The 27,291-nt window shown below is 51.5% G+C and overlaps 2 protein-coding genes across 5 annotated transcripts in view; both read right to left on the bottom strand.

Annotated features, from left to right (window-relative positions):
• Positions 1–17,640, bottom strand: part of DMAP1 (DNA methyltransferase 1 associated protein 1) — a 30,684-nt gene extending 13,044 nt beyond the window's left edge. The window contains exons 1-8 of one of the 2 annotated variants that reach the window (XM_051797184.1): positions 17,574–17,640; positions 17,035–17,190; positions 14,238–14,329; positions 13,437–13,632; positions 8,953–9,111; positions 7,642–7,809; positions 6,487–6,672; positions 3,541–3,612 (exon numbers count right to left, since the gene is read on the bottom strand). In XM_051797184.1, coding sequence (XP_051653144.1) covers positions 3,541–3,612; positions 6,487–6,672; positions 7,642–7,809; positions 8,953–9,111; positions 13,437–13,632; positions 14,238–14,329; positions 17,035–17,136 — 975 coding nt within the window. In that variant the 5' untranslated portion in view covers positions 17,137–17,190; positions 17,574–17,640. Of the gene's footprint in view, positions 1–3,540; positions 3,613–6,486; positions 6,673–7,641; positions 7,810–8,952; positions 9,112–13,436; positions 13,633–14,237; positions 14,330–17,034; positions 17,443–17,573 lie in introns of those variants that run through there. The other variant, XM_051797192.1, reaches the window with a different exon arrangement.
• A 3,395-nt stretch (positions 17,641–21,035) lies between these two features.
• Positions 21,036–26,727, bottom strand: LOC127475472 (Krueppel-like factor 2). Of its 3 annotated transcripts, XM_051797317.1 has the most exons (5): positions 26,375–26,705; positions 25,124–26,099; positions 22,518–24,291; positions 21,602–21,896; positions 21,036–21,468 (listed from the first exon to the last, which is right to left on the bottom strand). In XM_051797317.1, exons 1-3 carry the CDS (start codon positions 26,465–26,467, stop codon positions 24,116–24,118), a joined length of 1,245 nt encoding a protein of 414 aa, XP_051653277.1. In that variant the 5' UTR covers positions 26,468–26,705; the 3' UTR covers positions 21,036–21,468; positions 21,602–21,896; positions 22,518–24,115. The 3 variants fall into 3 exon arrangements, with proteins under 3 accessions (XP_051653277.1, XP_051653270.1, XP_051653286.1); XM_051797310.1 differs by lacking the exon at positions 21,602–21,896; XM_051797326.1 differs by lacking the exons at positions 21,602–21,896; positions 22,518–24,291 and having other exon boundaries at positions 26,375–26,727.
• Between the last annotated feature and the right edge of the window lie 564 nt (positions 26,728–27,291).

The following is a 27,291-nucleotide window of genomic DNA, read 5'->3' as shown; positions in this document are numbered from 1 at the left end:
TGAATGACTAAGCTGGAACATCCCTCAGTCCTTTCTGCAGATTGTGAATTCTACAAACTCCTTTTCATCATGGAGTTTTGTCTTGTTTCCAGATGAGACATCACTCAATCAATTCTCTTTCAGTTCCTTTGTTTCCAAACCCATGACAACAGAGCAAGGACACAGATGTATCCCTCAACATGCAGGAGTTGGGACAAACATCCACCCCTTTCCATGCATCACCTTCCTCCTTAAAAGCACTGCTGCAAAAATTCAGCAGCAGTACCGAAATCATAAGTTAAAATTCACAGATAGGGTCAAGAGAGAAGAATAACTCAAAACACAGTGCAGAGATGTTAGGTATGCCAAAGTCAAGCACTTTAAACACAATGAAGTCAAAGACAAAGGTTAAACTTAAAAGAAAGCTGAACATGACATGCTACAGAAACACTGTGGTGAAACCAAAACAAACTCAGCTCTGCCCTACAGAAGCAACATGATGCCCAGATCACAAATGTGTGGTTACTGTTGGTTTGTCTGGGTCCTGGAAAAGATTCAAGTTCAACAGCTCCCATTTTCCTTTCCTTCAGGCAGATCCTCAGCAAAGGATTCCTTCCTCATAGCTCCCTGCTCTCCTTTAGTCTCTTCCTCACCTTTCCCTGTTCAAATTCCCTACCACCTTTCATGTCCTCTGGCTCTTTGGCTGTCTGCCCTCTCAGCTGAGCAGGCCTGGTATAACAGGACATTTTCCAGAAGCAATGCTTAGGATTAATAACACATTTCTGATCTTATTTTCATAACATGGTTTTACTAACAGCAAAGGTAAAGGAACTCTTGAAAGGCTTGCCCCCTTCCAAAACATCTGCTGCTGCCTCCTGTTCTCAGTGGCACCAAGGCAATACACTGCCTTGAATTAAGAGGAAGCTTTTCATAATGCCCAGTTTCCCACTGCCTTAGAGAAACTTGCAGCCTGTGCTGTCAGGAGGCAGAGGGGAAATCCCATGCAGAGCAAGGGCACAGGGGCTGTGGCCTTCTTTGCCTGTGGCCACAGTCCCATGGAGAACAATGGGAGACTGAAGCCACTCTGATAGAAGGCAGCTTGTCAAACTCACTGCAGAAGATTACTCTTCAGCGTCTGCTGAAGGAGAAACTTTCGGTTATGAAGAATAATGGCTGTAAGTGACCATTAATCCTAGGGGGGAAAAAATAGTCTTCAAATTCAGCCTGTCCATAAGATTTTGTAAGCTGTAACGACAGGGGGAATTTGAAAAGCCAGGGCTATTGTCATAAAAACTACTGGGAACAAATTAAGTTGAATACGGATTCCTAACTTTTTCTTCAAGGACTCATTTCTATAAATTAATTTTAACTCAAGATTTCAGACTAATTGTAAATCCTCAGGAAAAAAAAAAAAATCTCTAATCAAAGAGTAAGTGCTATTATCCTGGGGATGATATGGTACATTTTTCACACATGACAGAGGTTGAGCCCTGATCTCAGTGCAAAATCCAACTTCGCCTAACCAGGAAAGTGTAAAGCACAGTAGCAAAGTACAAAATAAAGGAGGACAATAGAAGCCTTTAGGTGGGGAATGCTTTAGGTCCTCAGGCAAAAGAACTTACTGCAGGATATCACAAGCTTTTAGAAATCATTTTCCAATGTGCTAAGGGCAAAACATCTTAGGCTGCACGCTGCCAGAGTACAAGTTTCCAGCAATTCATCCCAATTCCTCACTTAGTCCCAGTCAGTTCCCACCCTGATCAATTCCACACCACTGGAGTGCAGAGGGTTTGCCACAGAAATCCCACAAGTAAAATCATTTGGATTAGCATGGATTGTCAACTCTACACCATTTAGCACTTCACCACCTCTTACCAGTTCAAAAGGCCCGTACTGACCTCACGTAATTAATTCTCCCCATCATGCATCTGTGAAGCAAGTGAGTCTAATAGCTCCCATTTTAGAAACAGTGAAGATCTGGATAAGGAAGCCAGGTGACTGGCTAAAAGACACAAATAAATTCATTCTGCTGGGTTAGAGGTGGGTTTCATGTTTTCAAACAACAAAGTGTTGTTTTTTCACCTAGATCAGTGATTTACCATCTTTTTTAATTCACAAACCACCGGTACTTCTAATAACAGCATTTATCTCCTTAAAAATTTAAAGCAGAGTATAAGAAGTTGCTCTAGGTCATTCCAGGAGCTCGGATACCGCAGGTTAAAAGTCACTGAATCAGACTGTCATGCCTCAGTTTATCACTGCATTTTGTGACCATTAAAGGAAACAGATAAAAGCATGTAGCACCCATTTTCATGAAGGCTGGGATTCGAATTGCCTGTTTGGCACACAAAAAGGCTGCTGGCTTTGCCAGATGGTTCCATCACTGATAGGTTATTGCTCAGCTTCTCTTCCAGAGGGGGTAAAAAAAATAGAAAAGATTAACCACCACTTATTAGTTTTCAAAATCCAAATCAATCTCCATAAATTACTCTATTTATCTTAGTGCCGGAGAACACATCTGCCACGTCTCCATAAATCTCAACACATGCACTGCAGTCTTGCTTGTCTCTTGACTGTGATTTCCTCCAGCCCCTCACTCAAACAGGTAGCCTGCACATGGTGGCACTTGTACACTCCAGGGGTTCCTCAGCAGTGACCTTGCTGAGGCATCCTGCCTCTAACATGCACGTGCACCTCTATGTCAAAGCAGCATGATCCCAAACACATTTCTAGTAACAGCCCCAGGCTGTTCCCAGCAAGATCTGAAACTATTCTGACAACAAAAGAACATTCCATAAAAACAGTCTTTTAAATTACTATGCCAAGTGAGGGTGCCAGACAAGGAACCCACTTATCCAACTTTGCTATAGTAAAGCAACTAAAAATTAGCACTTGTACTGGGCACACAGGATTTTGCTGTCAAAACCCCTCTGAAAACGTTCAGTCAGCCAAGCAGGTTTAACTTGCTCAATATCTTAAAACCTGTGGCTAAGAGGCAGGTGTCAAGTCTTTTCTCAGGAATATCTCTGCAGCAGAATGAACAGAGGGGCTTTTCCAAAAAATATTTTTTAAGGTAATGGAAATAGAAAGGCTAAAAATCATATGTGTTTATGTGTGTCTGTTTTTTTCAAGACACGACCTGAACATCCGGTTCTTAGAGATGATCTTCACTAGATGACCTTTAAGGTCCCTTCCAACTGAAACCACTCTGAAAGCACTTCTCAGCTATTGACATATGTCCTTTATGAGGCCTACTAGTTTTGGCTGTGAGCTCTGTTTGGACTGGACAGCTCCATTTGGGTCTGTCACATGTGTCTAACAGCAGAGCAGGCACACCAGCAACAAACATCAGCAAGTTCAGGTGCCTCTGCAAGGCAACGAGCTGCCTCTGACAGTGCCAGCATTCCAGGTTTCTGAGTTTCCACATTTATGGAATTCCTTTCTTATTTTAGAGGCAAGAACTTGACTTTCTTTAGCTATAAAAGGAGAACAGATGAGGAGAGAGACAAGCAGACTGAAAGACATGAACAGATATCCCATGGGACCAGGACAGCAGCCTACCCTCTGGCTTCGCAGCGTGACACCTGCAGATTTGAAGTCAGGAAACTTGATGCCAGCAGTCTCGGGAACAGCCTGAAAGAGATCGAAACAGGATGTGTTGAGGGAGGAAACACAAGAAACACAAGATTTCATATAGAGACTATCTGAAGGGGAAACACTGTTTCCTATGACGGAGAACCACCTGCCACGGCCACATGTCGGAGCTGAGGCAAGAGGAAAATCCCGAGCAATGGGATTCAGTGGGAAAATCCCAAGCAATTCACTGAGAGAAATACTCCAGTTCAAGGCATCTTTGGAAAGCTCAAGCATTTTTGGTCAGTTGGTTTGAATGCACTGCTCTGCACAGACACATACCCATCCACACAGAAACCCTGACTCTAAATGGTATTTATGCACATTTGCCCAATATTATCCTTATCTAACTTAGACCCATTTCACTGATCAAAACAGCCCAGGACTTCCCTAAATCTTGGTTTTTGACTGTGAACTCTCTAAGGAATGAGCTGAGAAACCTCTGATCTGTACAGACATGAGCCCACTAATGAGGATGCAACGACTGGCCCCCTCCAGGGAAGCCTGCTGTTCATACATGTTTTGCCATTTGTCCACTCATTAGACAGTTTTCCTTCTTACTCACCTCACATTTTAAGCATAGCAGTAAAATGCAGCAAACTTCCAATGCTGTTGTCCCTAACACTACGGCATTTAGTTGCATTTCAACAAAATGGAAAGAAATAAAAAGTCTTTAAAAAGTCTGTGTTGCTGAGCAAAGCACAAGGTGAGCAAACCTTTAAACCATTAAACCAGGCTATCTGCAGGGCCCTGTGCACTGAATGGGGTGGGGTCCCCTGAATGGGTAAACAATACTCATGATTCAACCTAAGAATAGCCACAACCTCTGCAAAACACATGCACAACCATATTTTTCCAAAAGGAAGAGTCACCTCAGATCTCCCAGTTTCTCTAGAGACATCATTTGCCTTGCTGCTCCCGCATTTCTCTGCAGAGAGGCCCTGCAGCTTGTTCTTTGTTTGTTCCAGACAGGGCTGAGACAAGCAGGGCTGCCCCAAGATCATAAGAGATGCTGAAGGGCAGTGACTTGATTTCTAAAGTTCCCTGCCAATGACTCTCACATCACTATCAGCTATCTCTGTGTCTTGGTCTTGAGGAGGCCAGGCATTAAGATTATTTCAGTTATCTGTTGTCGGTCAAATAAACAGAGGGCCCAGGAAGAGAGTCCTAAATAGGACCATGAAGGAAAAGGTATTCTCTAAGTACCAACAGGGCCCATGAACTTGCAGAGATCACTCTGATCTGTGGTAGGATATAGCCTCCCTGCTCGCATTATTAGAGACAAACAAGGCTGCAATCAAAAACCAATCCTCTCTGCTTCCTTTGGATGAAGGCTGGCTGTCAGACTCCCCAAACTCTGCCCCTCAGCCTGTTGCTGAACACCCTGACAGGAGCAGTGAGGGTAAATCAGCATCGTTGCCTCAGCCGAGCCCACTCCGACTGCGCTCAGCACATAAGCAATTAAATGGGTTCTTTTGCCTCGTGTGCCTGTACAGCCTGTACATGCTGTAAACGCTTCAACCTCAATTGACTCTTTGGTAAATGATTTTCCTTTGTTGAAATGATGCTGATGCAGCTCCCGATTCAAATTCTTAGTTAAAATGCAATTTTTTTCTTAACATTTCCCGGCTATAGTTGGTAATTGACTCCTAATGGACTCTGTCATGGTTGAAATGATGCTAGTGCAACAACAGAAACTGCTTCTCTGCCCACCCTGGCGTGCCCATCCACTACGTGCCTGCAGACAGGCACCAGCCAACATCTAGGGGTGGACTCCCTTGCCTTGGCATCCTCAGCATCTTTCCAGCATCATTCTCTAGCCCTCTTTTTTCATTACCACCATCGATGAACTGCTTCCTTTAGAAGGAGATATGTCAGCTATGGCTGAGCTTTCCCAGATGAACCCTCAATGGAATTCAAGGCACGAGGTGCCCAGTGATACTATATTCATCACATAGCAGGGACACACACGGGACACAACACACTGAAAGAGTGTTTTGAGGAAGTGGTGGCCATTAGGCACAGTTCAAGAAAAAACTGTCTAGCATTCACTACTCTCCCCTCCCTGTATAGAACCTTTTGGAGAAAAGTGCTCTCTGTTCACAAGGTGAATGGACAGGAATTCCCAGGGACTCACTAGAAACATCTGAGATTTTTTTAACAGCCCTTTCCTACTGAAAGTGCTGAATTTAGATCAGTCCATGCTGTCCTCCTCTTTCCAGAAGGGGAAACTGAGGTAGCATCAAATGTGAACCAAAACCTGTGTTCTGGACACCTTAGACTTCAGCTCAGCTCAGGGAGAAATACCAATAGGTCCCAGAATAAAGAGTCCCACAGCAGGGCTGCTCTGATCACAGCTGAGGATCAGGAGAGGGGCATGCACTGAACTTGGGGAGATGCTGCTGAGACTCAGGAGATGGGGAGGAAAGGAAAACTTGGACTAGAAAAAGAAGGCAGGTGAAAGACAATGGGTATGTGGGCCAACACTACAGAGCAGTAACAGAATACACTTGGGAGAAGCAGGGAGATAGATGTTTCTCCTTGTCATGATGCATGAATGGCTGGCATCATTTCATCTCGTTTCTCAGGGAAGGAAAGAGAAACAAGACTTAAAGCAGCATTTTTCAAAGGGGAGAGAGACAGAGAGCACACCAGAGGACACTGACAATGGTTGTCTTACACTAATCTGCCTTCCAAAGATGCAACCAAAAAAACATCTGCCAGAAGGCAGCCAGCAGTTGCTCCCCTTGCCCAAAAAGGGTCTGATCCCTGTAGGGTTGCTGAAGAAAAACACATTACCCAGCCAGAGCACAAACAGGGGAAATTAAAAAAAAGAAATAAAAAAAAAAGAAGGAAAAAGAGAGAAGTGTTTACAGGCTTCTCTGTCTCCTTCTTCTGTGGCAGCTTCTTCTTGGGAGCCTTGCGCTCGGCACGCCTCTGCTCAGTTGTGGTGTCAGCAGCTGTGATGAGCTTCTGCAGGTCTTGGGTTCTCTTTTCTCTCTCTTTCTTCCTGGTTTCAATTTTGCGGAGCTCCTGGATGAGGTATTCTTCTTCTGCCACCTGCAGACCAGAGAACGACAAGGCAATCAGAGAGCAGAGGAAGCCTGGCAAGTCAAGGGGGCCATCTACCGATTACAGCTCTGCCCCAGGCCAGCCTGGGAATGATTTTATGCTCCTGCTTAACATTTTGGACTTGTAGAGCACATTATGCTCCATAACCTTACCCTGCGTCCATGGCAATGCCACTCTACAATCTGGCAGGTGCTGTATCATAACATCCATGATGTGCCCTACATCAGCATCCATAAATGACTAATCTCATCTCCAAAGAGACCAAGACCACAGACAGATGGGTAAAAAAATTCAAATACGCCATAGCTGCAAAATGCAGTGTTGTGAAAGGCTGGCTTCCCTTCCCAGACACAGCAAACTGAACCTAGAGCAGCTATGCCTAGTACTGACACCTGTCAATGAGGAAAGCACAAGCAGAGTAACTACCTGCATGAACTTGTCCATAGAGGGAACTACTAACTGAAAAGGATGCTCTCCCCCAGCCTTTGGGGAACACACAGTTTCTTAACCTCTAAACTGTGGGAACATTACATAGCTTCAGCAAAGAGGAGAACTAAACATATAGATTTACAGGTTTTAATGTTTTCTGGCAAGACTTTTTCTCTCAAGGAAATAATTCTCTCCTCACGAGACTCTGGGACTCATGAGGGCATTGACCTGAGAATTTGTTTCTATCCAGAGGACTAGTCCAATAAGTGTCACTGACAAGGTCCTGGCAGTTACCAGAGACCATAACTCTGCTCACAAAGCCCTTTCTCCTGTGTAGTCAGATTTCTCAGTTATTGTCCTTTTATACCCCTTAAATTGAAATTAATCCAAAAACAAAAGCAGTACTCAGGTATTGCTCTTTTGCTGTCCAGCCTTTCTTTTCCTTTCCCACCCTCTGGCCCATATCATGCACCTACTGACTCAACTTACAAATCTTTTGGAGGAGTGATGCTCTCTTGACCAAGTTACCTGCTCTGGTGTCCTATTGTAAAGCCTTTCCAGTTGTTCCTTCCTTCGTCTCTCATGGCCAGCATCAAAGACTGGGATTTTCAGGTCTGTGCCTGGAGCTGCACGAATATTAGCCAGCTTGGCACAAATGTGGTAATATCGTTCCTTCAGGTCCTCCACTGATCTTTTCTGTGGAAGACATCACAGGAAGACAACATTATGGAAGTACCAAGCAAAACCTTGTGCAGTAGCCACTCAAGGACCACTGGCTGAAGGATGTCAGATGCAAGACAAGACACAATGCCTGGGAGCAAGACCAGCAGGAAGCTTTGCCACTGCTGGAGGAATGACAGGGAAGGAGGAGTTTCTCAGTGAGCTGTGTGAATTAACTGTCATGGGTTCACAGCTACTGCTCTAAAAACACCACTCAAAGGGTCCAACTATTCCACTGAGGGTTTAGAGACAACACAGCAGTGGAGCACCCCCAGATAAAAGTATGCAAAGAGAGTTGAGAGGAGAAAACCTTCGAGCAGGAAACTGCAACAAAGTCTCTGAGCTGCTCCAGACAATGGTCGTTCAAGCCACAACCAAGATGGTATCAGCTGCAACAATTCACTGCCCATCATCACGGAGCCTGAGCTGTGTTCCATTACCACAAGCACCAAGGGTGTCTGGGCTGCCCAGCTGGGCAGACTCTTGTTAGTTCACTTTGCTAGAGGCTCTTCATGTGAGCATTTCAGAGGGCAAGAAAAAGCTCCAGCATTTGGAGCTGTTCTGTACGAGTCACATCTTTCCCTACGTCACCAGGAAGCATGGAACCAGTAGTTATAGGACATTTAAGATTATGACACCAGGGTTGCATTTCCAGACCACTGATGGTCCCTGTTTCATGGCAGAGATGGTGGAAACCCACACCAGGTCAGGCCATAAATCAGGAGCAGTACCAGGGAAAGTCCCAGTCTCCAGCATTCGTTAGCAGACTCTTCTCCAAGGGCCTAGGCTGGAATCCAAAACACCTAGCCTACTCAGCTAAACAAACTCCCCAGCTGCCTTACCTTCAAGGAACAACGACTTGTTCTCCTGGCAGGTGCAAACCTTCTAACTTTCTAATAAAACACAACAGGGAATGAGCACAAGTCACAGTGGATTTAATTACAAACAAAGCAAGCAGCAATGCCCTGTGCTGGAAATTCAATATTCCTTGCTGCCAATAATCCATTATTTTCCCCTAATGAAGTTGATACAAAGGGTAATTTGGTCTTTTAAGTGCAGAAAGCCCTGCACATGCCATAGCAGCAGGTTTCTAGGAGCACCTTGGCCCCCAGGACTCACCTTGAACTGCTGGTGATCGTAGCGGTCGTGAATGACCACGAAGCGCAGATCAAAGCGCCGAGCCAGGTCGAAGAGGTGGTCTGTCTCGGCTTTGGTCCACGCATCGTCGTGGAGATACATCTGGTACTCCTGCTCCGAGTAGACAGGTACCTGCACTGTCTGTGTAGAGAAAAGAAAACCACGGTAGCTCTCCTGTGGCACTGCCCTCCTCGCTGCCAGCTGGCAAGGGCTGGGATGCCTGAGCCAAGAACATGAGCACGGCACTGACAGGAAGGGGCTGCCATGACCCTGAGCAATGAGTCCTGGTAGGAAACATGACGAGCAGGCAGAGGACTTGATATGGAGCAAATGTGTGATCCCAGGGCCACAAACATGACATTCTGGGGAGCCAACCAGGAACTACAACCTGGAAGGCTGAAACCAATTTCAGGTTGCTGACACAGGCAGAGGTCAGCAAGCCACATCCTGACTATAGGTTTCAAAATTATCAGGCCAACATGACAGTGAAACCAAGGTTCAGCCAGCCTCCCTGCATTCCTCCCATACAGCAACATCAATACCTTGGCATAAACTGCTTTGACAGTTGACTCTTTTCTTGGGTTGGGACACACTCACTTGTACAGGACGAACAGGAAAGGCAAGGAGCAGTAGTGCCCAGCCTTTTGCACACCTTCTGCTTTGATACTCAACCTGCTCCTTTCATGTTCTGTGCAGACAGCACCAGGAAGATCTGAAATGCTGAGTACTGTACAAGTGAGGGCCATAAACTTGGTAAACAACTTTGTCCCTCTCTTCCTCATCCACCCTTTCTCCAGCAGAGCCACAGGGCCAAACAACAGTCCAATTCTCAGTGTCCCAAGGTGCCTAAAAGGCCAAGCCCACGCCACTGTCCTCAGCCTGGAACTGCTCTGCAAGGGCTCTATCCAGAACACAAGTATCACATGAGTACTAAAGGAACAGTAAAAATACTTAGTATATTAGGGGAAATCCTAGCATGTGGTAAAGCAAAAGTGTAAACAAGCCTGTGCTTTCCCTCCTTACCCCCTCCAACCAGTCCCGTGGTAAAACTTTGCTCAGCCTGAGGAGATCCTGCCTCCACAAGAAAACGTGGTGTGCATGTGAGCAGCACATGTGCTTCAACACCTCTACAGCCCCATGGCCTATACCAGGAAAGTCATCCTCATGAACATCTCCGAGGAGCATTTCTGAGCCTCCAAATAACAGCCTCTTTAGGTCTACTGCTGTTCTTCCCTCACTTAGACACAAGAAGCCCAAAGCATATCTCTTGGGGATGCACTGCACCTCAACCTTCAAGTCCCACTTCCACCAGGAGCAATGTGCCATCCTACTAGACACTGTAAGGATGTTCCATGTACATCATGAAACAAAGTAATTTCTCGAGTAGCACACACACATGAGAAGAGCCAGTATGGCCCTCTGCAGTGGATGGAAGGGAAGGTGGCAGACACCTCACCAAACAAGAGAGTGCAACAAGAGCAAAGGCACTTCCATAACACTTCCTCAGCCCCCACTCATGGCTGCTTAGGTGAGAACCACTGAGAAGTGAGAAGGTGGGAACAGATGGAAAGCTTGAGCCCACCATGGGATGACTACACGTTCGAATGCAATGTGACCATGAGAAGGCAAATATGACTCCCAGAGAAAGATTTCCAGCAGAAACCAGCAGTGTTTCAGTTGCACAACAAGAATACTGGTAGGAATACCAACTACAACACTACTGATCCCTGGTCAGGAAAGATGAACTGAAATGGAAACAAGTAGAGAGAAGAGCAACGAGGATGAAAAATGGGGTGGAGAACTTGTCTTCCCACAGCAGACTGGAAGAGAAAGCAGCCTTGCAAAGGAAGTCTGGAAGGGAATCTGCAGACTTCAAGTATGCTAGATGAAATGAAAGGAACATCCCTGGGAAGAAAAGAACAACCGAAATAAGAATGAAAGAAACCAACTTGCAAAAAAATGCCAATTTAACATGGAAAATTTAACCTGGAAATGAAATGGAGCAGAGACAGTCTGGAACAGCTTCCCAAGGAAGCACAGGGGCAGGAAAAGCCAAGTGCTTTTCAAAAGGAACTTGATCAGTTTATGAAAGGGACTGGATGGTGGCAGGACCCAAAAGAGCCAAGAGGAGGATTCAATGGCCCAGAAAACCTCTCTCAGTCCAACATTTTACACTATAAACTCACACAATGATGAGCATTAAATTAGTTGAAACTGCTCAGGATCCTGGAGCCATGAGGCAGTTCCGTAAAAAAACATCAGCACAATGCCTAGTAGTGGTGAAAAGACAAAGTGAACAGTAAGAATGATGAGGGAAATAGAGAAACACAGCCCACGTACAAACCCACCATGCTTTCATAAGTGAAACACTCATTCCTAGTCCACCCATTTCAAAAGAAAGGATATTTGAGAACAACGAAGGTGAGACAGTGCACAGGAGGGCATGTCAAATTACAGAAAACACAGTACACAGCAAGGACCATTTACTACATTATGTAACGAGATCTCAGAGGCACTAAATGAAACGTCAAGGCAGCAGTTTGAAATGAGCAGAAGAAAGCACCATTGCACACCACACAAAATTAACCTGAAGAACTCATTACCATGGGATATTCACAGAGCAGCTTTCTGCCCTGAACATACCTAGCAAGAATTATTAAACACAAATTCCAAGTTAAAAAATCCTTAAGCCAAAGACCACAAGAAGCTAGGAAAAAAATATATTTGCCCCATTCTCATGCTCCTTCTCTAAGCCTTTACTGATGGTAGCCAGAAAAAGAATATCAGCTAAGACAGGGCTTTGCTCTAACACCAGGAAAGCTGCTTTCATACTTTCATACTTCTATTTCACACCCTGAAACACAGTGAAACCCAAGCTTACATTTTGGATCTCACAATGAAGAGGAGGGATTTGGTTTGGAGACTGGAAGCACAGACAAAAGGGAAGCAACTGAGCAGTGACTCAGGAGCTGGGTTAAGTAGCTTGAGCGACCAACAGGACAGACTACACAGGAAAATAGCCTCATGCCAAGGGGAGCGAGAGATTCAGGTAAAGGTATCAAGTATGAGAGAAGGAACCCACTAAAGAGTCTGGAAAACTAAATAAAATTCCCCAAATGCAGTAAATATCTGCAAAACTCTTCATCTTGCCTTCGACCTTCTTAACTACAGAACCACAAGGGTAACAACTTGCTCCTAATATTATGTGATTGTGCAGATGGCAGAGGTCTGTACCACTAATCTAAAGGTTACAGCCTTGCTGAAGGCTCTTCTGTCTGTCAATTCACAGTACCTGATAAAGTCAAGGAAACGAGAATTGTATAATTACAACACCCATGTGTGGCCTCCTCTGATAAACTCAGCTGAAGCCAAAGCCAGTTGCAGCAGTAAAGTCTTGGAGACAATTAGCCTCACAAAGTTTCACTCAGACAGCTAGGTAGGTGCCTTGACTAAGTGAGTCATACTTCAGACTTCCACCCCAGACATCAGAGAAGAGATACCACAGGAGGCTCTTACCAATGTCCCAGCAAGAGGAAAAGCATCAGTCAGAGCTTGAGCCTTCTAACATATAAGGTCAACCAACCACTTAACTCTGCAGGAAGCCAAGCTTTGTTAGAGCTGATGCTCTGTGGGTTACAAACTTAAAATATTGTATACGGTTACACACAAGCAGAGCTTTTGTGGAATCATGTTAGCACATGCTTTTTTTTACCCTTTCAGATTTGCATCATGAAGGGAGTTAAATTACATTATGGAGGCACCCTAACTCCGCTCCTTCCTAACTTTGGAGGTCCTGGCTTTGAAGTATAAATCTTGATGTACTTTTCTTTGTGCATAGACATGAAAGGTCCAGCCACTCAAAGCAGATACATCTGGGACAAAAGACAGCAGGAGATTACAACAACACATTGTGACAATTTAATATAAGACGCAAAGAACAGGGTACTGCACCACACTGATACCACAAGAGCAATTTCAGAGGGAACACAACGTAATTCAGCATCTGTGCTGGAATCTGGCCAAAAGGTTGCAAGCCAGCTTTTTGGCCATGAAGCTCAAGTAATTTTTTTCATACTGGGAAAAATAACAAGACTTATGACTTTAATGTCTCACTCAGAATAGAATATCTTTGAGTACCCTGAGCCTGTAATCAGGGGGAGGATGTTGGTCAGGAACTGAGAGAGATGGTAGAGTGCCTCCTCACCAAACCAATGACTGCACACCTGAAACACAGGGGGCTCCAGCAAGCTCTGACCACACATGGAGCCCACTTCGCTTGAATGATTTGGAGTCTGTGGTCACATGGCTGCAGGCCATGCTGCAATTTAAAATGCAATTACCAAACCTAACACAGCCTTCACTTGTTGAAAGAACCAACTTCCTCTCTGGACAGTCAAGAAGCTGACTGAAGGGTATTTTCCAGCTGCTATTTATATGCTTTTGTTTGAAAGTGCTCTCCCACTTACTTTATTGAACCTGGCAAAAGGGTAGTCCTTCCCTTCCTCTGCTGCTCTCCTCCAGTGGTAGAACATTGCTCCGTCTTTCCTGGCTGGATTGGTGAAAGGCATCCACTTCCAAGGCCGGACTTTCTTGGACCCCAGTTTTGCTTTGACTGTTCGATAACCCTGAGTTGTATCACTTGGCAGCAGCGGAGGTGCATCCCTGCGGTGGAGAAAAGTGTTGGCTGACGAGGAGCAAGGACTGGCCCAAGAGAAACCCAAAGAGATTTCAGATTCAGAGTGGAATCTGCCACCACAATGTTTAAGGTGGGAAAACCCAAGTTTAGGCTTTATTCCAAGTTCTGCACTTCTCAGACTGCAATGCTTCACTCATCAGAGGACAGAATACACAGCACAGATGGGTTTGACAGAACCATCTGAAAAGTAAACTGTGCAAGAGACCTCTGAGGAAAAGGCACAATCCATAACAAATAATAAATACAGGCTGCAGAACTCTTTTTGCAGAAATAAAAGTGGATAATGTTCCCAGTTGAGACTGAGAGAATTAGATACAGAGGGTAAGAACACTGCACTAGACTATTGTGCTTGTATCTAATTCATTTCCTACATCAAGCAAACCCCTCAAATTTAGAAGAGAGAAGACAGACACTCCCCATGACTGTCTTAGGGAAGGGCACAAGCATGGGCCAAGCACAAAAGGGGAATCAGTCTGGGAAGCGAGACTGCGCCTGGTTTCAAGAGGACACTGCCCTGCCACCAAAAGCCCAGGCCACCCCACAACTTGCACAGATGACCATAAGCTCTTACTTCTTGTCAGAATAGAGAAGTGCATAAACTTCTCGGTGCATTCCTTCTGGCCTCTTAAACGTCAACGTCTCTGAAGATTTCTTGGATTTTTTCTGAAACAAAAGAACTGCATTTTAGATTGAGAAGCAGCAATTCCTGAAGGAACATTAAACTATATAACCTGGTGTCCTGTGAGGGTTTATAATTTTATCTGGGTTTAGACGCCTTGAATTTCTCCAGGAAAGTGCCTGTTCCTGGTGGAAGACACTGACAGACAAAATGTTCCCACTTTCAGAGATAGCACTCACCAGTACTCAGACACTTGCTGTTGCTGATAACACACTTAAATTCCAAGCTGAACATCTGGCTGTAGTTTTCAGGGGCTGGTGCACTAAGTCTTTTCATACTAGGTAAGCACTAGGTCCTCATACAGAGGTATTAATGCATTTAATTAAGTGCTTCTCTACCTTTTAGAGAAGATAATAAGAAATGTCTTCCCAGCCCCTCTTGGTCTTTGTCACTTTGTTCTGCAGCAGCTTCAGTTTTTACCAGCTGTGATCAAGCCCTTGCAGCAGCCCCTCAGCAAAACTACCTGTACCACCTACAAAAACCCTCCGGTCCCAACTCAGCTCTCCCATTTATACAGCAAACAATTTTTTTTTACATAGTTTCTTCATCCAAGGAATTCAGGGTACACGACTCAACCTGGCCCCTACCTGGTCAGAATTGATGGTTTCTAAGATACAGTTCAACTCACACCACATATACAACTTTATGAGATCATCAGCTTAGGATTCAGGTAGATACAGTAACAGCTACACTAAGAAGTTGCACTTTATTTAAGTGGGACAAATTTACTGAGCATCTGGTCTAACTGTACCATCTCTATAATAGTAGTCACATCACTACTATCACATACTTGTTTCCGTATCACCACCGACTTTCAAATCAGAATATTTTTCTGATAAAACTAACACTGTATCACAAATTGTGTTAAATCCACACAGTCACCTTTATCAAGCAAATTGAAGATCCCACTGAAAAAATAATAACGTGTCAGCTTGGACTACAACTACTTTCCATAAAACTTCATGACAGACATGCATTATATCAGCACCTTTTCATCCCTAATCAAACACCTCTCTCCTGGTGTGTCCATCACTTCGCCCAGGAGCAATGTAAGGCCAACCCAGGCACTTACCCATGGGTCACCACACACCCTGTTTGAAGACAGCCTTCTGGAATCCCCCCAGAGTTCCCAGATTTATTAAAAGTTAATATCAGCAGGCCAGAGATCAGCTCACCCAGCTCTTTAGGAGTTGAGAACAAATTACTTGGTCCTGCTGATTTAAATCTTTTTATGCCTAGTAATTTTTATTTAACATTCTCAGTCACTAATGGACTGGAAAGTACTTCACGGTTCTCTCCTGATTTCAAGACATCAATCTGCTTCTTTTCTAACTGAAAGCAGATCTATTTCCTGAGCAAGTGCTGCACTGTTATCAGCAACTATGTGCTCTCCACGTGATAACAGCTCATACCTTGGGTTTGGCTTAGTTTCTGTACTTTGCAGAAATTCAGAATGTTTTACTCAAGTGGCCTCCTGCATTCCTCCCAAAATCTTTCACTGCATCTCCCCTTCCTCTCTCTATTACAGTAAATCTGAGGAGAGATCTTATTCTCTGCTCCAAAAAGAGAGGCACCAGTGCTCCTTCAGCTCTCTGCTGGCTAACAGACAAACACATTTAAATCAAAGAACCCACAACCCCGAGCACTCAGTGGCAACACCCCAGGCTGAACCCAGCCAACGAGCTGCTCACCACCACAGCTGATAACTGGGCATTTTACATTTCAGCCTTTAAATGACTGAAACTCATGGGTTTTCCATCACCCCAATGATCCTGTGTGTCCTACCCCTAACAAGGCAGCCATGAAAGCACAGTGCTTCTCCTCAGAGACAAACTTTCCAGTGGAGGCAAACAATGACAGCCAGGAAGTGCTTTAGGGATGGGATGGTTGCCTATGTTCAGCTTTGTTTTGATTTTTTTTCCCAAACAAACACACAGACTTGACTTCAAACCAGACCATCTCTGTACCAGAGGGCTCCTGGCGATTTCATCTCCCTGGGCTCACTTCCAAACACCTCCACAGCTCATAAACACTCGGGAATGGACCTTCCCAACACCTTGCAAAACATGGGACACCCAAGACCTTGCCTGAATTTAAAATACAGAAGGCAACAAGATAACACAGCACATTACCACACAGAACTCATCACAGGACATCTCACAGCCTCAATAGAGCTTACTAACTTGCCCACATTCCCAGGCAACACATCCCAGTTGTCCCAAAGCCCAGCCACACACCTTCCCCACACAGGGAATGCTCCCTGGGTTGGAAGACATTTATGATTAACTCAGACAATGTTTTCTCTCTTCTAAAGCAGGACTGTGTTATATTATTTCCATCTGCCTGGGGGGGGGGGGGTTAGATGGTAAACACACTTCACAAAATGGGAATTTTAGCGACAGCTGAAAATGTCCTAGGGCCAGGCCCAGCTTACCAGGACACCACTTACACAGCTCCAACTTAAATCCCACACCAAGTGCCACAGCACAGTTAACTAAGAACACCGGGGACCCAGGACTGGGGCCCTCCAGGCATTTCCTGACACTCCTAGAAAGCACAACTATAAATGGGCTATGGTAGGAACACACTTTATTCCATATTTTTTCCCGATATTCACCCCAAACACCACACACAAGGTCGGTCAGCGCCCAGAAAACACGTAGCAGCCCCTCAGGACACTGCAGTTCACCTTATCCGAGTTGATGATGTCCTTCTTGTTGATGGTGCCCGTGTTCTCCGACTCCACGCCTCCCAGCTCCAGGATGTCCCGTACATCTGCCCCCGTCGCCATCTCTCCGCCTGCCCTCTGGCCTTCTCTGCGCCGTCCTGTCCGTCCCCTCCAGCTCTGGGAGGGCGGGAAACCGGGGGTCCGGGGTTAACTCCTTCGGGGGCACCGCGGGCACACACAGACACGCGCGTGTGTGTGTGCATACCCGTACCCGCACGTATATCCGCTCACACACACGCCTACATGTGCACACACACACTCACACGCGCAGCTCCACATAGACACACACCCCCCTCAGCCGCCTCCCATCCCCCCGCCAGGCCCAACAACGGGGCCTTGCACCCGGCGGGTCCCGGGGGCTGCGCGCGCCGCGGCCGCGGCCCGCGGCCCCGCGGCGGGGTCCCGGGGAGCCTGCGGGAGGGCGAGGGGGACTCGGCGCGCCCCGAGCGGCCGCGGCCGCGCCGCCCCGAGCGGGCCCCGAGCGGGCCCCGCGCACCCACCGGCGCCGGCTCCGCGGCCACCGGGACGTGCGACCGCCGCGGCGGCCCGGCCAGCGCCGCTTCCGCTCCCGCCAACGGGCGCCCGGAAGTGCCCGGAGCGCTTTGGGGGAAGCACCGCGCGGGGGCGAGCGCGGAGGGACGCGGGTTCGAGCCCCGCTCCCGGCAAGTCGCGGCTGCCCCGGACCGGGGTCGCCCGCGCCGCCTCCCCCGCGGCCGCACCGGGACCCACCCGGGGCCCGGCAGCTCTGGCTCCGCTCCGGGCGCAAAGCTCGCTGCGGACGGGGCTCGCTCCCGCGCCAGGAGGTGGCAGCACAGCCGCGCCCCAGCGGCGGCTCCGAGCGCGGCCCGCGGGGAAGGGTCGCCCCGTGTGCGCTCCTGGTTTCCCCCCTCACCCCCGGCCAGGGGTGCCCGTTCGCTCGGGGCCTCTGTGACGGGGGCCCCGGGGCTGAGCCCAGTTTTCCGCAGAGCTCACCAGGAGTTTTCCCGTCTCCTTTCCCGCAGCTCTGCCCCGTGCCGTGCCGGGTGCCTGCCCGGTGCCAACACCGCACGGTGCGCTCGGGATGCTCGGCCTGGCTTCGTGTTCCAGGCCGTGCGCTCCTCGCCCTCCCGCTCCTTGCTCCGGAGTGGCTGCGCTCACCTGGGGCAGCCAGGAGTGAAAGTCTTACTGATAAGACTGTCCCGTTTCCTCTTGGCTGTGGGGGGAAAGAGACGGCAGAATGGCAAGAGGGGAGGAAACAGCAGTGAAGGGCCAGGAGGGACTTCAGAGCCACCATCAGGGTTGCCTGGCAGAAGTTTGCCCGAAGCAGGTGGTTTCAGCGCAGGGCAGAGATGCACGGGGATCTGCCAGCCACCTTGGATAGCCCAGGAGAGGAGATGTCTCTGGGGGAATCTCTTCTCCTGTGCAGCCCTGGGATGAGCTGAACCCTGCTGTGATGGGGTAACTCTTGCGTGGAGTCCCCCAGTGCCAGCCAGGCTGTGCTGAAGTTCCCACCATTCCCATCCTGCTGACAATCCCTTCCCACGGAGACTGGCATGTTACCTCTGCATCAGGGCCCAGTCAGTGCCAGTGTGCCACAATGGGAACTGGTAGCACCCCCAGAGTACCATCTGTTGTCCCCAGTGTTTTAACTCCTTTTCTGCTGCCTTCCACACTGCCAAGGATGTCCTTTAGCATCTTGGCTCTTCCACAAGGAAGAGCTGATCCTGAGGTTTCTCCTGTACTACCTGTTTTCCCTCGGCTCTGCTTCGTCCACCCAAGCCCTCCTCCATGACTTTGTGTGGCCATTCCCAATAATTTCTAGCACATATCCTTGCTTCCTTGCCACAGCTGACCTGGAGGTGGGGTCCACACTCCCCCAAGACCAGAAGAGTCTTTTTGCCACTTGCTGGCGGGTCGTTAACAGTCTATTCATGTTGTTAAACAGCACTTACGGAAAACAAAACCAGTCCCAACAATAAAACCCAGTGACAGATGGTCATTCAATGTCTGTTTTTTGACTGTTATCCCCTCCTTGTAGGCCAGACCTGCTCAAGCCCTATCCCAGCAGGACTGCCTCAGTGCACAGTGATCAACTCTCTCCTACAAACAGCCTGAGGCACTTTTGAGCTCATTTCCCCAGAGTAGCAGCTTTTTGATGTCATGAATGGTGGAGATTGTGGACAGTTATGAGCATGGGTGTCACTGCAAGGTTATGTCCCACCAGGAGCTGTATGGACCTACAGGTGAAACACATTAACTGGTGCTTTTGCTAATCTGGTCATCAGTGGAGTGATTAGCACTGCTGCAAGGGGACCTGGAGTTGTTGCCTCTGGCCACTGCATCCCAGAGCTTTGCCTCCAAAGAGCAAAGAGACATAACTAGAGACCTCAGTCAGCCTGCACATACCTGGTGCATCCTTGAGAGTCCTGCACTGGGACATGTGCCCAGACCTGTCACCTTCCTGGAGCACCAGGGTCCTGCCTAGCCAGGGCACAGGGAGAGCCCAGGGAATGTAGCAGGTCAGGGAAAACCAGCAATGCTGAGGAGCCCAGTGGTTCTGTGCTCTGGGGCTTTGGCATCACTTCAACACCATCACCCACCTCCAACTGTCCTGGATGCCAGGGATGTCCAGAGTACCAAGCCAGAAGATCTGACCGTCACCCAGCAGCCGGGGGAGAGATGTCCCCCCACATTCAGCCCTGGCAGGAAGGCAGCACCGGCCCCCTCCAGGCCAGCTCCTCACCCACCTCATGCCCTTTAGCCGTGCCCTGGCTGCCATGCATGACCAAAGGTGGCCCCAGGCCAGAGGTGTTCGTGCCTCCAGACCAGGGCTCAGGGTGTGCATGTCTCCCAGGCTGGCACCAGCGGGGGAGGACAAGTGCAAACACTGTGACCAGTGGGGCGGGAGGAGGTTATCTGGGGCCCGGCAGTGGAAAAACTCTCAGTGTATGACTAAGGCACGACAGCGTCAGGTGTGGGTCCAGGCAGGGCGAGCGAGCCGGGGAGTTATCGCTTCCCCGTGGGTTCAGGTGCCTGAAGCCAAATGTTTCCTAAGGGTGCGGTGACAGCCACAGCCCCGTTATCGTGGCGCCTGGCCCACCCCAAGCAGCATGAACGCAGCGGCAGACGGCCGGACCTTCCCCCCATGGCAGGGGTGGGACCCTTCCCCCTGCCCTTCCGATGGGAGACATGAGCATACTTCAGCCTTGGCCCTGGGGAAGCTCACGTTGTGGTGAGGAACGATTTGTGTCATCCCCTCCAAGCACCCCCAAACTATCCCTCCCACCCTGGAGCACCCAGGCTCCATCCTATAGCACTCTTGCCCCAACTCTGTGCTGTCCCCGTGGACAGCAGCATCCCCAGGGTCAAAACCTGGGTAAGGAGCCCTCTCAGATCTGCAACACTCCTTCTCCCTACAGACCTACAACCCTGGGCCAGCTCTGTGGGACCCGTTGGCTGCAACATTGGGGATCCCCAGGAGCTGGGTCATCCTCAGAGGACTGAAACCCACTTGAGCTCCTCTTTAACTTACCTTCAGCTTTGAAACCCCCAGAGCCCCAGCCCAGCTGGCAGGTGACTACATGGTGCCAGGCCATGCTGTGGCCATGACTCACTTTTCTGCTGGAAGGTGTTTCTCCATGCCTTGCTGCTTTCTTTCCCCATTTGCCTCCTCTCTGTGCCAGGTCACACCCCAAAAGACATGGTGCTATTCTTTACGAGTTACAAAGGGATCAGGGACCTCTGCACAGTTTCCAGGGTCCTTTTAGCCAGGAGATGACCAAGGTGGGAAAGGAAGGGAGAGATATGGCCCAGGGCTTTCCAGCTGACTGTGGGTACACGTGCAGGGATTGCACCCCAGCCATGCCTCCCTTGGTGCTGCTGAAGGTGTTTTCCTGCTGCCCTCATCACTTTGCAGGGCAGGTTTTGCTGGGGACAGGACTGGGCTCCCTCCTCCAGTGGAGAGTGTATCTTAGCCCAGGCAATTGGAAGAGGGTGTTTTTTATTAACAACAAATTAACCATAATTGCCTTTTCCACTGCAGCCACTCCTCCCCCAGGTGAGGTCCCCAGCCATGCCAGCCCATTTGACTGCCGTGCCCCATCCTGTGCCTGATGGAGTGCCTTGCCCCAGGCACAGGGGAGCAAACCTGGAGGAGCTCTGCTTGGAGAAGAAGCCAAAGCACCTTCCTCTGCTCTTGCCTCCATGTAAGGTAGCGGCAGCAGAGCCGGACCTCACTCCTGCCCTGGCACAGTGATGATGAAAGGCGAGGAAGAACTGGTTTGTGCTCTGATCTCAGAGCCGAGGCTCAAAACAGCCACGAACCGTCACTCCAGTTCCCAAGATGCTTAGGGAGGACAGGACAGCAGAGCCAGCCTTTCCAGTGGGACAGGATGGTTGGAGAAATTCATCGTTCCCCTGGAAATAAAAATAATAATCATAATAAAAACACAAAGCCAGAGATTACTTATACGCACACAAACACACAGGCACGCACTCTCCCCATCTGGCTTTGCCAGCCTGACTCATCGCTAATTCAAACAGCCCACACCTTTCCCTCTCCCTCCATGTGACGTTTTTAACGAGTCTCTGGGGAAGAGGCAGAAGTTTTGTCCCAGCTACAGCACTGGTGTTGTACTTGTCATTGGGTCCTGGGAGTCCCAGGAACAAGATGTACCCAGTACCTCATCACAGGCCACATGTGTCCCAGCACTGTCACCCCCACACAGGCACCTTTGAGAAAGTGGGGCAAGCAGAGGGTGGAGGCAGCAGTGGAAAGGACAAGTGATTGAGCCTGATGGATCTGTGACACCTGTGGATGCAGCCCCATGGTCTCGATCTCAGGCCTGCAGGCAAAACATGACATCCCAAGCTGCTGTCAGCCTGCCTGGAGTCACCCACGCTTTTGTACCCACTCAAGGGCAGACCACAAGGCCAGGTGCCAGGCCCAGGACAGAGCCCAACACCAAAACATTAGCCACCCCTCAGCGGGACATCAGCCCTGCTTTGCCATTCCCATTTCAGCAGGACAGAGTGGGATCAGCCCAGCCCATGTTGGCAGCACAGCTACATCCCATTTCCACTTGCAGGGCAAGGAGCCCCAGGGCATCCCCCAGCCCTGGCCAGCTGGCAGGTTGTGGCAGCGAGCACAGAAGGAGCTACCACCACCACCACCCAGGGCCAGGGCACCACACAGCCTGCCTCTAAGTGTGCTCCCTGCACTTCCAGCATGGTGTCAGGTCTGGACAAGTCCCAGCCTTCACAGCGATGCGTGCATCACGGGTAATCAGCTGTGGGAGGGAGGGATGGAGCCAGACCTGCTTGCTGAGCTCGGGACCTGCCAGCACGCTTGTGCTGAGTCACCACCTATTAACGCAGGGAAACCTCAGCACCTGAACCCCACCAAGCTGCCAGGCCATCCCCAGGACGGCAGAGACAACACACAGGACCAGGCAGCTGACACTGACCTCCCTCCCAGTTGTGACCACAAGGTCAGTACTACAGAGCTCCCACTGCAGGGGACGGCAGGACAGGACAGCTCAGGAAGGAGACAGGACCAGCAAGGCTCCCAGTACAGTTTCGGCTGCCATTCCCCTTGGAGATGACTCACCGCGGGACCAGTCACACCATCCCGGTGCCGCAATTGCCCCATCTGCAGATTAGGGAAACTGAGGCACGGGGAAGTGGGGTGACTCAAGAGTTGTTGCACAGGAGATGCTGCTCAGATGCCGAGGCTTGGGCGTTCCCCATTGATCCTCCACAGCTAACTTAAGCAGAAATGAACATCGATGTAAATATTTACTGACAAACAAGCCCAGCCTCACCCTCTCCTCTTAGAAGAAACCTTTAAAGTAAACTCTCCTGGCTCTTTCATGTTTACATCTTGTTTATTTTTTATACAGCAGATCACAATATTTCAACAGTTTGCATATAAAGAAAAGTAACATTTCGGAGTGCAAGAGACCTAACGTGCCCAAGCAGAGAAATGTTAATTAACAATATACACAGACGGGAACAGTGCACTTCCCAAAGCTGAGACTCATCTGTGTTCCCAGCTGGAAGAAAAAAATATATTAAAAAAACAGAAACATTATATATTACTGCTTTGTTTAATTTACAACTTGCTTTGCAGAAGCTGCACATAAAAAGACTCATTTTCTTTTGAGCTTTCTTTTTTCCCCCCCCCTCTACAAAAGTTTCAAGTATAGCAGAGACCTGGGCATTCATAGCTGGACTCACTGTCCTTTACACACTAAATTTAAAAAAGCAGCATGGGGAAGGCAGCTACAGCAGTACCTGGTGTCATCCTGAGGGGAAGAACAAGACAAATTAAAGCAAACAAGAGCCAGGAGAGACCATTTTAGGCTCCTGAGTGGAAAACTGTGGGAATGGCCAGGACTGGACTGCCTGGTGGGGTCCCAAGCTGGTGACAGGAGCATCCCCGCTCCCTGGGCAAGGTGATGGATGCTGTGCTGCCGACCCCTGCAAACCTTTATAGCCACGAGCCAGTCAAGTCCCACCCTCACCCCATCCACTCCAGGCTTCTGGGTCAGGAGGTTTGTTCTGATGGCCATAACCGAGGAGACTGGCAACCCATTTCCCAGCACCACAACCCATGCACCAACGGGCACGGGTCTCCAGCCAAAACACAGCCAGAGTCAGCCACCACAGTCCCTGGAGCCAGGGGGGCACCAGAATTTGGGGGAAGAAGGTTAAGCTGATGCCAAATACAAGCCAGGAGCTCTGGGGACAGATCCCTGATGCACCAGCACCCCCCCTCCACTCACCAGGTACCTGCTGGGGGGGACCCTCCAGGCATGGGGAACTGAGTGGCGATGCCTGGGCAGGTGTTTCTTGTAGCTCTGATCCCCATATTCATCCCAAAGCAGCCCTTCCCCACCACTTGGCTGGGCCCAGCTCTCACAGGAGCAGGAGGAGAAAACTAGTTATCAGCTACAAGCAGAGAGGGCTGGGTGGTCAGGCTGCTCCCCAGGGCCATCCCTGGCCCGACACTATTTACACCGTGAGCTGGCTCTGGGGACACTGAGTCCGGCCACGGCCCTGCTCACATGTGCCGCTTCATGTGGAGGGCGAGGTGGTCGGAGCGGGAGAAAGCCCGCTCGCAGAGGTGGCACTGGAAGGGCCGGTGCCCCGTGTGCTTGCGGTAGTGGCGGGTCAGCTCATCGGAGCGGGCAAATTTCCAGCCACAGCCTTCCCAGGTGCAGTGGTAGGGCTTCTCGCCTGCAGAGGAGAGGGGGTGTCAGTGGGCTTATTATAGGTTCCCGTGCCTCCGGCCCTGTGCTACCCTGCCCAGCATCCCTATCCTTAGGAGAAGGGGAGCCCTGCTGCAAACTCGCCTCCTGCGCACCTCCGCCTGCCCCACTTTTCTTCTGTCCTCCATCTTCCTGCCCCTCCCCATGTGCCTGACATGGGGTCCGTCCTTTGGGCATCCCTTCCCCATTGCAGCACCCCTCCACGTGCCCCTGCCTCACTTCAAACTTTGGGCGCTCCCCTTTTTGTCCCTGCTATGGGGCAGCACCTTGTGCCACGTCCCAGCTCGACCAGGGGGTCTTGCCATACACCCCAGTCTGTCTCCCTGCTCTGTTTGCCCCTAGCCCAGGTGGGGGGCTTCTCCATGTGCCTCCCCAAGCCCTGCCTCCTCAGGCATCCCTAAACCCCAAGGCCAGCAAGTGGGGGTGGTCTTGCTGTGTGCCTTGGTCCCTGTGTGTCCTTGCCCAGCCCCACCACGAAAGTTTTTCTGAGCACTCTCGGGGCCATCCCCACTTGCTCCCTGTCCCATACACAGAATCCCTCCACGCAGCCCCACACCAGTTGCGGAGTAGCTCTGGGTGGGGTGCCCCCACACAGCCCCATCACGGGAAACCCACCATGCACCCCCTGACAGACCACAGGGGTCTTCTCCACGCGCCCCCCCCATCCGCCGGTGCTACCTCCCCCGACGCCCCTTCGCACACCCGGAATCACGCTGGAACGTGCTCGCGGTTCTCACCGTGTGCCCCGGTAACCCCACCCGGGACCCTCTGTGCGTGTCCCCGCCCCGGCACGCCCTTACCCGTGTGGGTCCGCATGTGCGCCTTGAGATGGGAGCTCTTGGTGTAGGTCTTGCCGCAGCCCGGGTATTCACAGTTGTGCGTGGCCGTTCGCTTGCGCGCCCACGAGCGGCGGCCGCGCTTGGGCTTGCAGTCCTCGGGGGCGGCCCCGGCCGGAAAGTAATCCAGGACCGGGGAGTTGGGCGGCGTGACCAGCAGCCCGGGCAGCCCCGCCGGGCCCGGCCCCGGCCCCTTCAGAGGCTCCCTGAAAACACTGAAGTGTCCATGAAACTGCGGCGGCGGTTGGGGGGCGAAGTGGGGTGCATAGCGGTGCGGGGCCACGGCGTAGTGGGGCGGCAGGTCGGCCAGGAGGTGGGGATCGGTGCCAGGCAGCGGCTCCTCGGGGGGCCCCAGGCGCCCGTGGGCGAAGCCCGGGTAGGGCAGCGGCGGCCCCGTCACCGGTCCCGGCCCGGGACACGGCGCCACGCGTGGCTTGTGCTCGCCGCCGCCCGGCCCCAGATACTCAGCGGAGGGCATCCCCAGCATGCAGGCGCGCTCCTCCGGCTGCTCCTTCTTGATGCGGGGCCCGAAGGGCTGAGGGGGATCCAGGGGCAGTGGGCGGGCTAGGGCCGGGTGGAGGGGCTGGTGGTGATGGGGGTGGGGGTGGTGTGGGGGGCCGCCGGGCACCCGCAACTCCGTGTATTCTCTGCGCTGCAGGTCGTAGTGGCCGGGCAGGTCCGGGGTGAGCAGCTCGGCCACGTAGCTGTGGCCCTGGCCCTCAGGGTAAGGCGCCGGGAACTTGCCCGGCGTGGAGTACGAGCCGTCGCTGTCGTAGGTGGTGCCGCAACTCTCGGGGGTCTCAGGCAGGGGGTAGTTGGGGCCGGTCGGCGCCTGCCCGCCGCTGCTGGTGTGCGCCAGGATGAAGTCCAAGTCCACGAACTTGCCCAGGTCGTCCTCCTCCCGCTTGACGGCAGCGGGGCCGTCCTGCTGTAGCATCCTCTGCGGGGAAATGGGGCGTCAGGACCGGCGGGGCGATGGTTGCGGCGGCACCCGCCGCCCCAACACCGCGGCCCGCGCCTCCCGCTCGGGGCGGCGGCTCCCCCCAACCCGTCCGACGGGTCGGCACCGCTCCGGCTGAGCCGCGCCGCCCCCGGGGCGCCCTCCGACGGCGGGAGAGTGGGCACACCCCCTCCCCAAGCCAGGCCGAGCCCCAGCCCGGGACGCTCTGCCCCGTAGCCCCTCTCGCCGCCCCCTCCCCGCTGCCAGGTGCTTACATTGAGCATGTCGGCGGGCCGCTCCTCCAGCGGCATCAGGCTGGCAAAAGTCGAGATAGAGGGCAGGGCGCTCTCGTCCACGGCCGCCGCCATGGCGGGCCGGGGCAGCGGGGCCGGGGCGGGCAGGGGGAGCGCGGTGCGCGGACCCGGCACCGCTCCGCTCCCCGCGGCGGCAGCGCTGCTCTGCGCCGCCCCGCGCCCCTAAGCTGTTAACAGCATGGCTGCGCGCCCATTGGCCCGGCCCGCATTGATATGCACCGCCGCCGCTCCCCATTGGCCCCGCCGCCGCCCGGGCCACGCCCCCTCCCGCGGGGCTGCCCCGCCGTGGGGGTGGGGGGTGGCGGTTGCCGGTGCCCCGGCGGCGCTCGCAGCCCGCGCGGGACGGGACGGGACGGGGCAGCGCGGCGGGGTCCCCGCTCCCGGCTCTGCCCTCCCCTGCGAGCGGGAGAAGGGCCAGGGGAGCAGTTGTGAATCACAAAGTTCAGAATCCTGCCCGTCCTCACGGCGCCCTTATGCCTTGCCCGCACTACGAGCGAGGGAGAGGGGCTGTAGGTGGCAGAGCCGGGGATCCCCCGGTACCCTGCCCCGAGTGGGGCAGGGGTTCCCCTGAGTGTGGACGCGGGCGGAGCGTCCCGGAGGGGCCTGGTGCAGGGGGACAGGTGAGAGCACGCCAGCCAGTGAGCCGGGCACAGCACTGGCCGGGGGGGCTCCGAGCGCGTCAGCGAGCAAAGGTGCCGTCTCAACAAGAGGCGATTGTGCCACCGTGGGAGCTGGGCCGGGCACCTGAGTCCCGGTACCCCCAAGACCCCGCGTCCCTCGGTTCATGTCAGCGCACCCGTGAAGCCGCGTCCTCTCGCACCGGTGCTGCCGGTGAGGCAATCAGCAGCCCAGAGCGCACCAGCTCCCATCTGGCTGCG

The sequence above is a fragment of the Manacus candei genome, unplaced genomic scaffold, assembly GCF_025592945.1.
Source record: "Manacus candei isolate 608988 ecotype Guabito, Panama unplaced genomic scaffold, ASM2559294v1 h1tg000005l, whole genome shotgun sequence".
NCBI classification, from domain to species: Eukaryota; Metazoa; Chordata; class Aves; order Passeriformes; family Pipridae; genus Manacus; species Manacus candei.
This window is presented reverse-complemented; position numbering and strand designations above follow the sequence as displayed.

Excerpts from the sequence above, each read along its gene's own strand:
- LOC127475472 (XM_051797317.1), bottom strand. The coding sequence starts at position 26,467 with ATGGCGGCGGCCGTGGACGAGAGCGCCCTGCCCTCTATCTCGACTTTT. Across the intron at positions 26,100-26,374 it reads GGCCCGCCGACATGCTCAAT|AGGATGCTACAGCAGGACGG; the intron begins GTAAGCACCTGG and ends ATTTCCCCGCAG. Across the intron at positions 24,292-25,123 it reads GCACATGCGGACCCACACGG|GCGAGAAGCCCTACCACTGC; the intron begins GTAAGGGCGTGC and ends TCTCCTCTGCAG.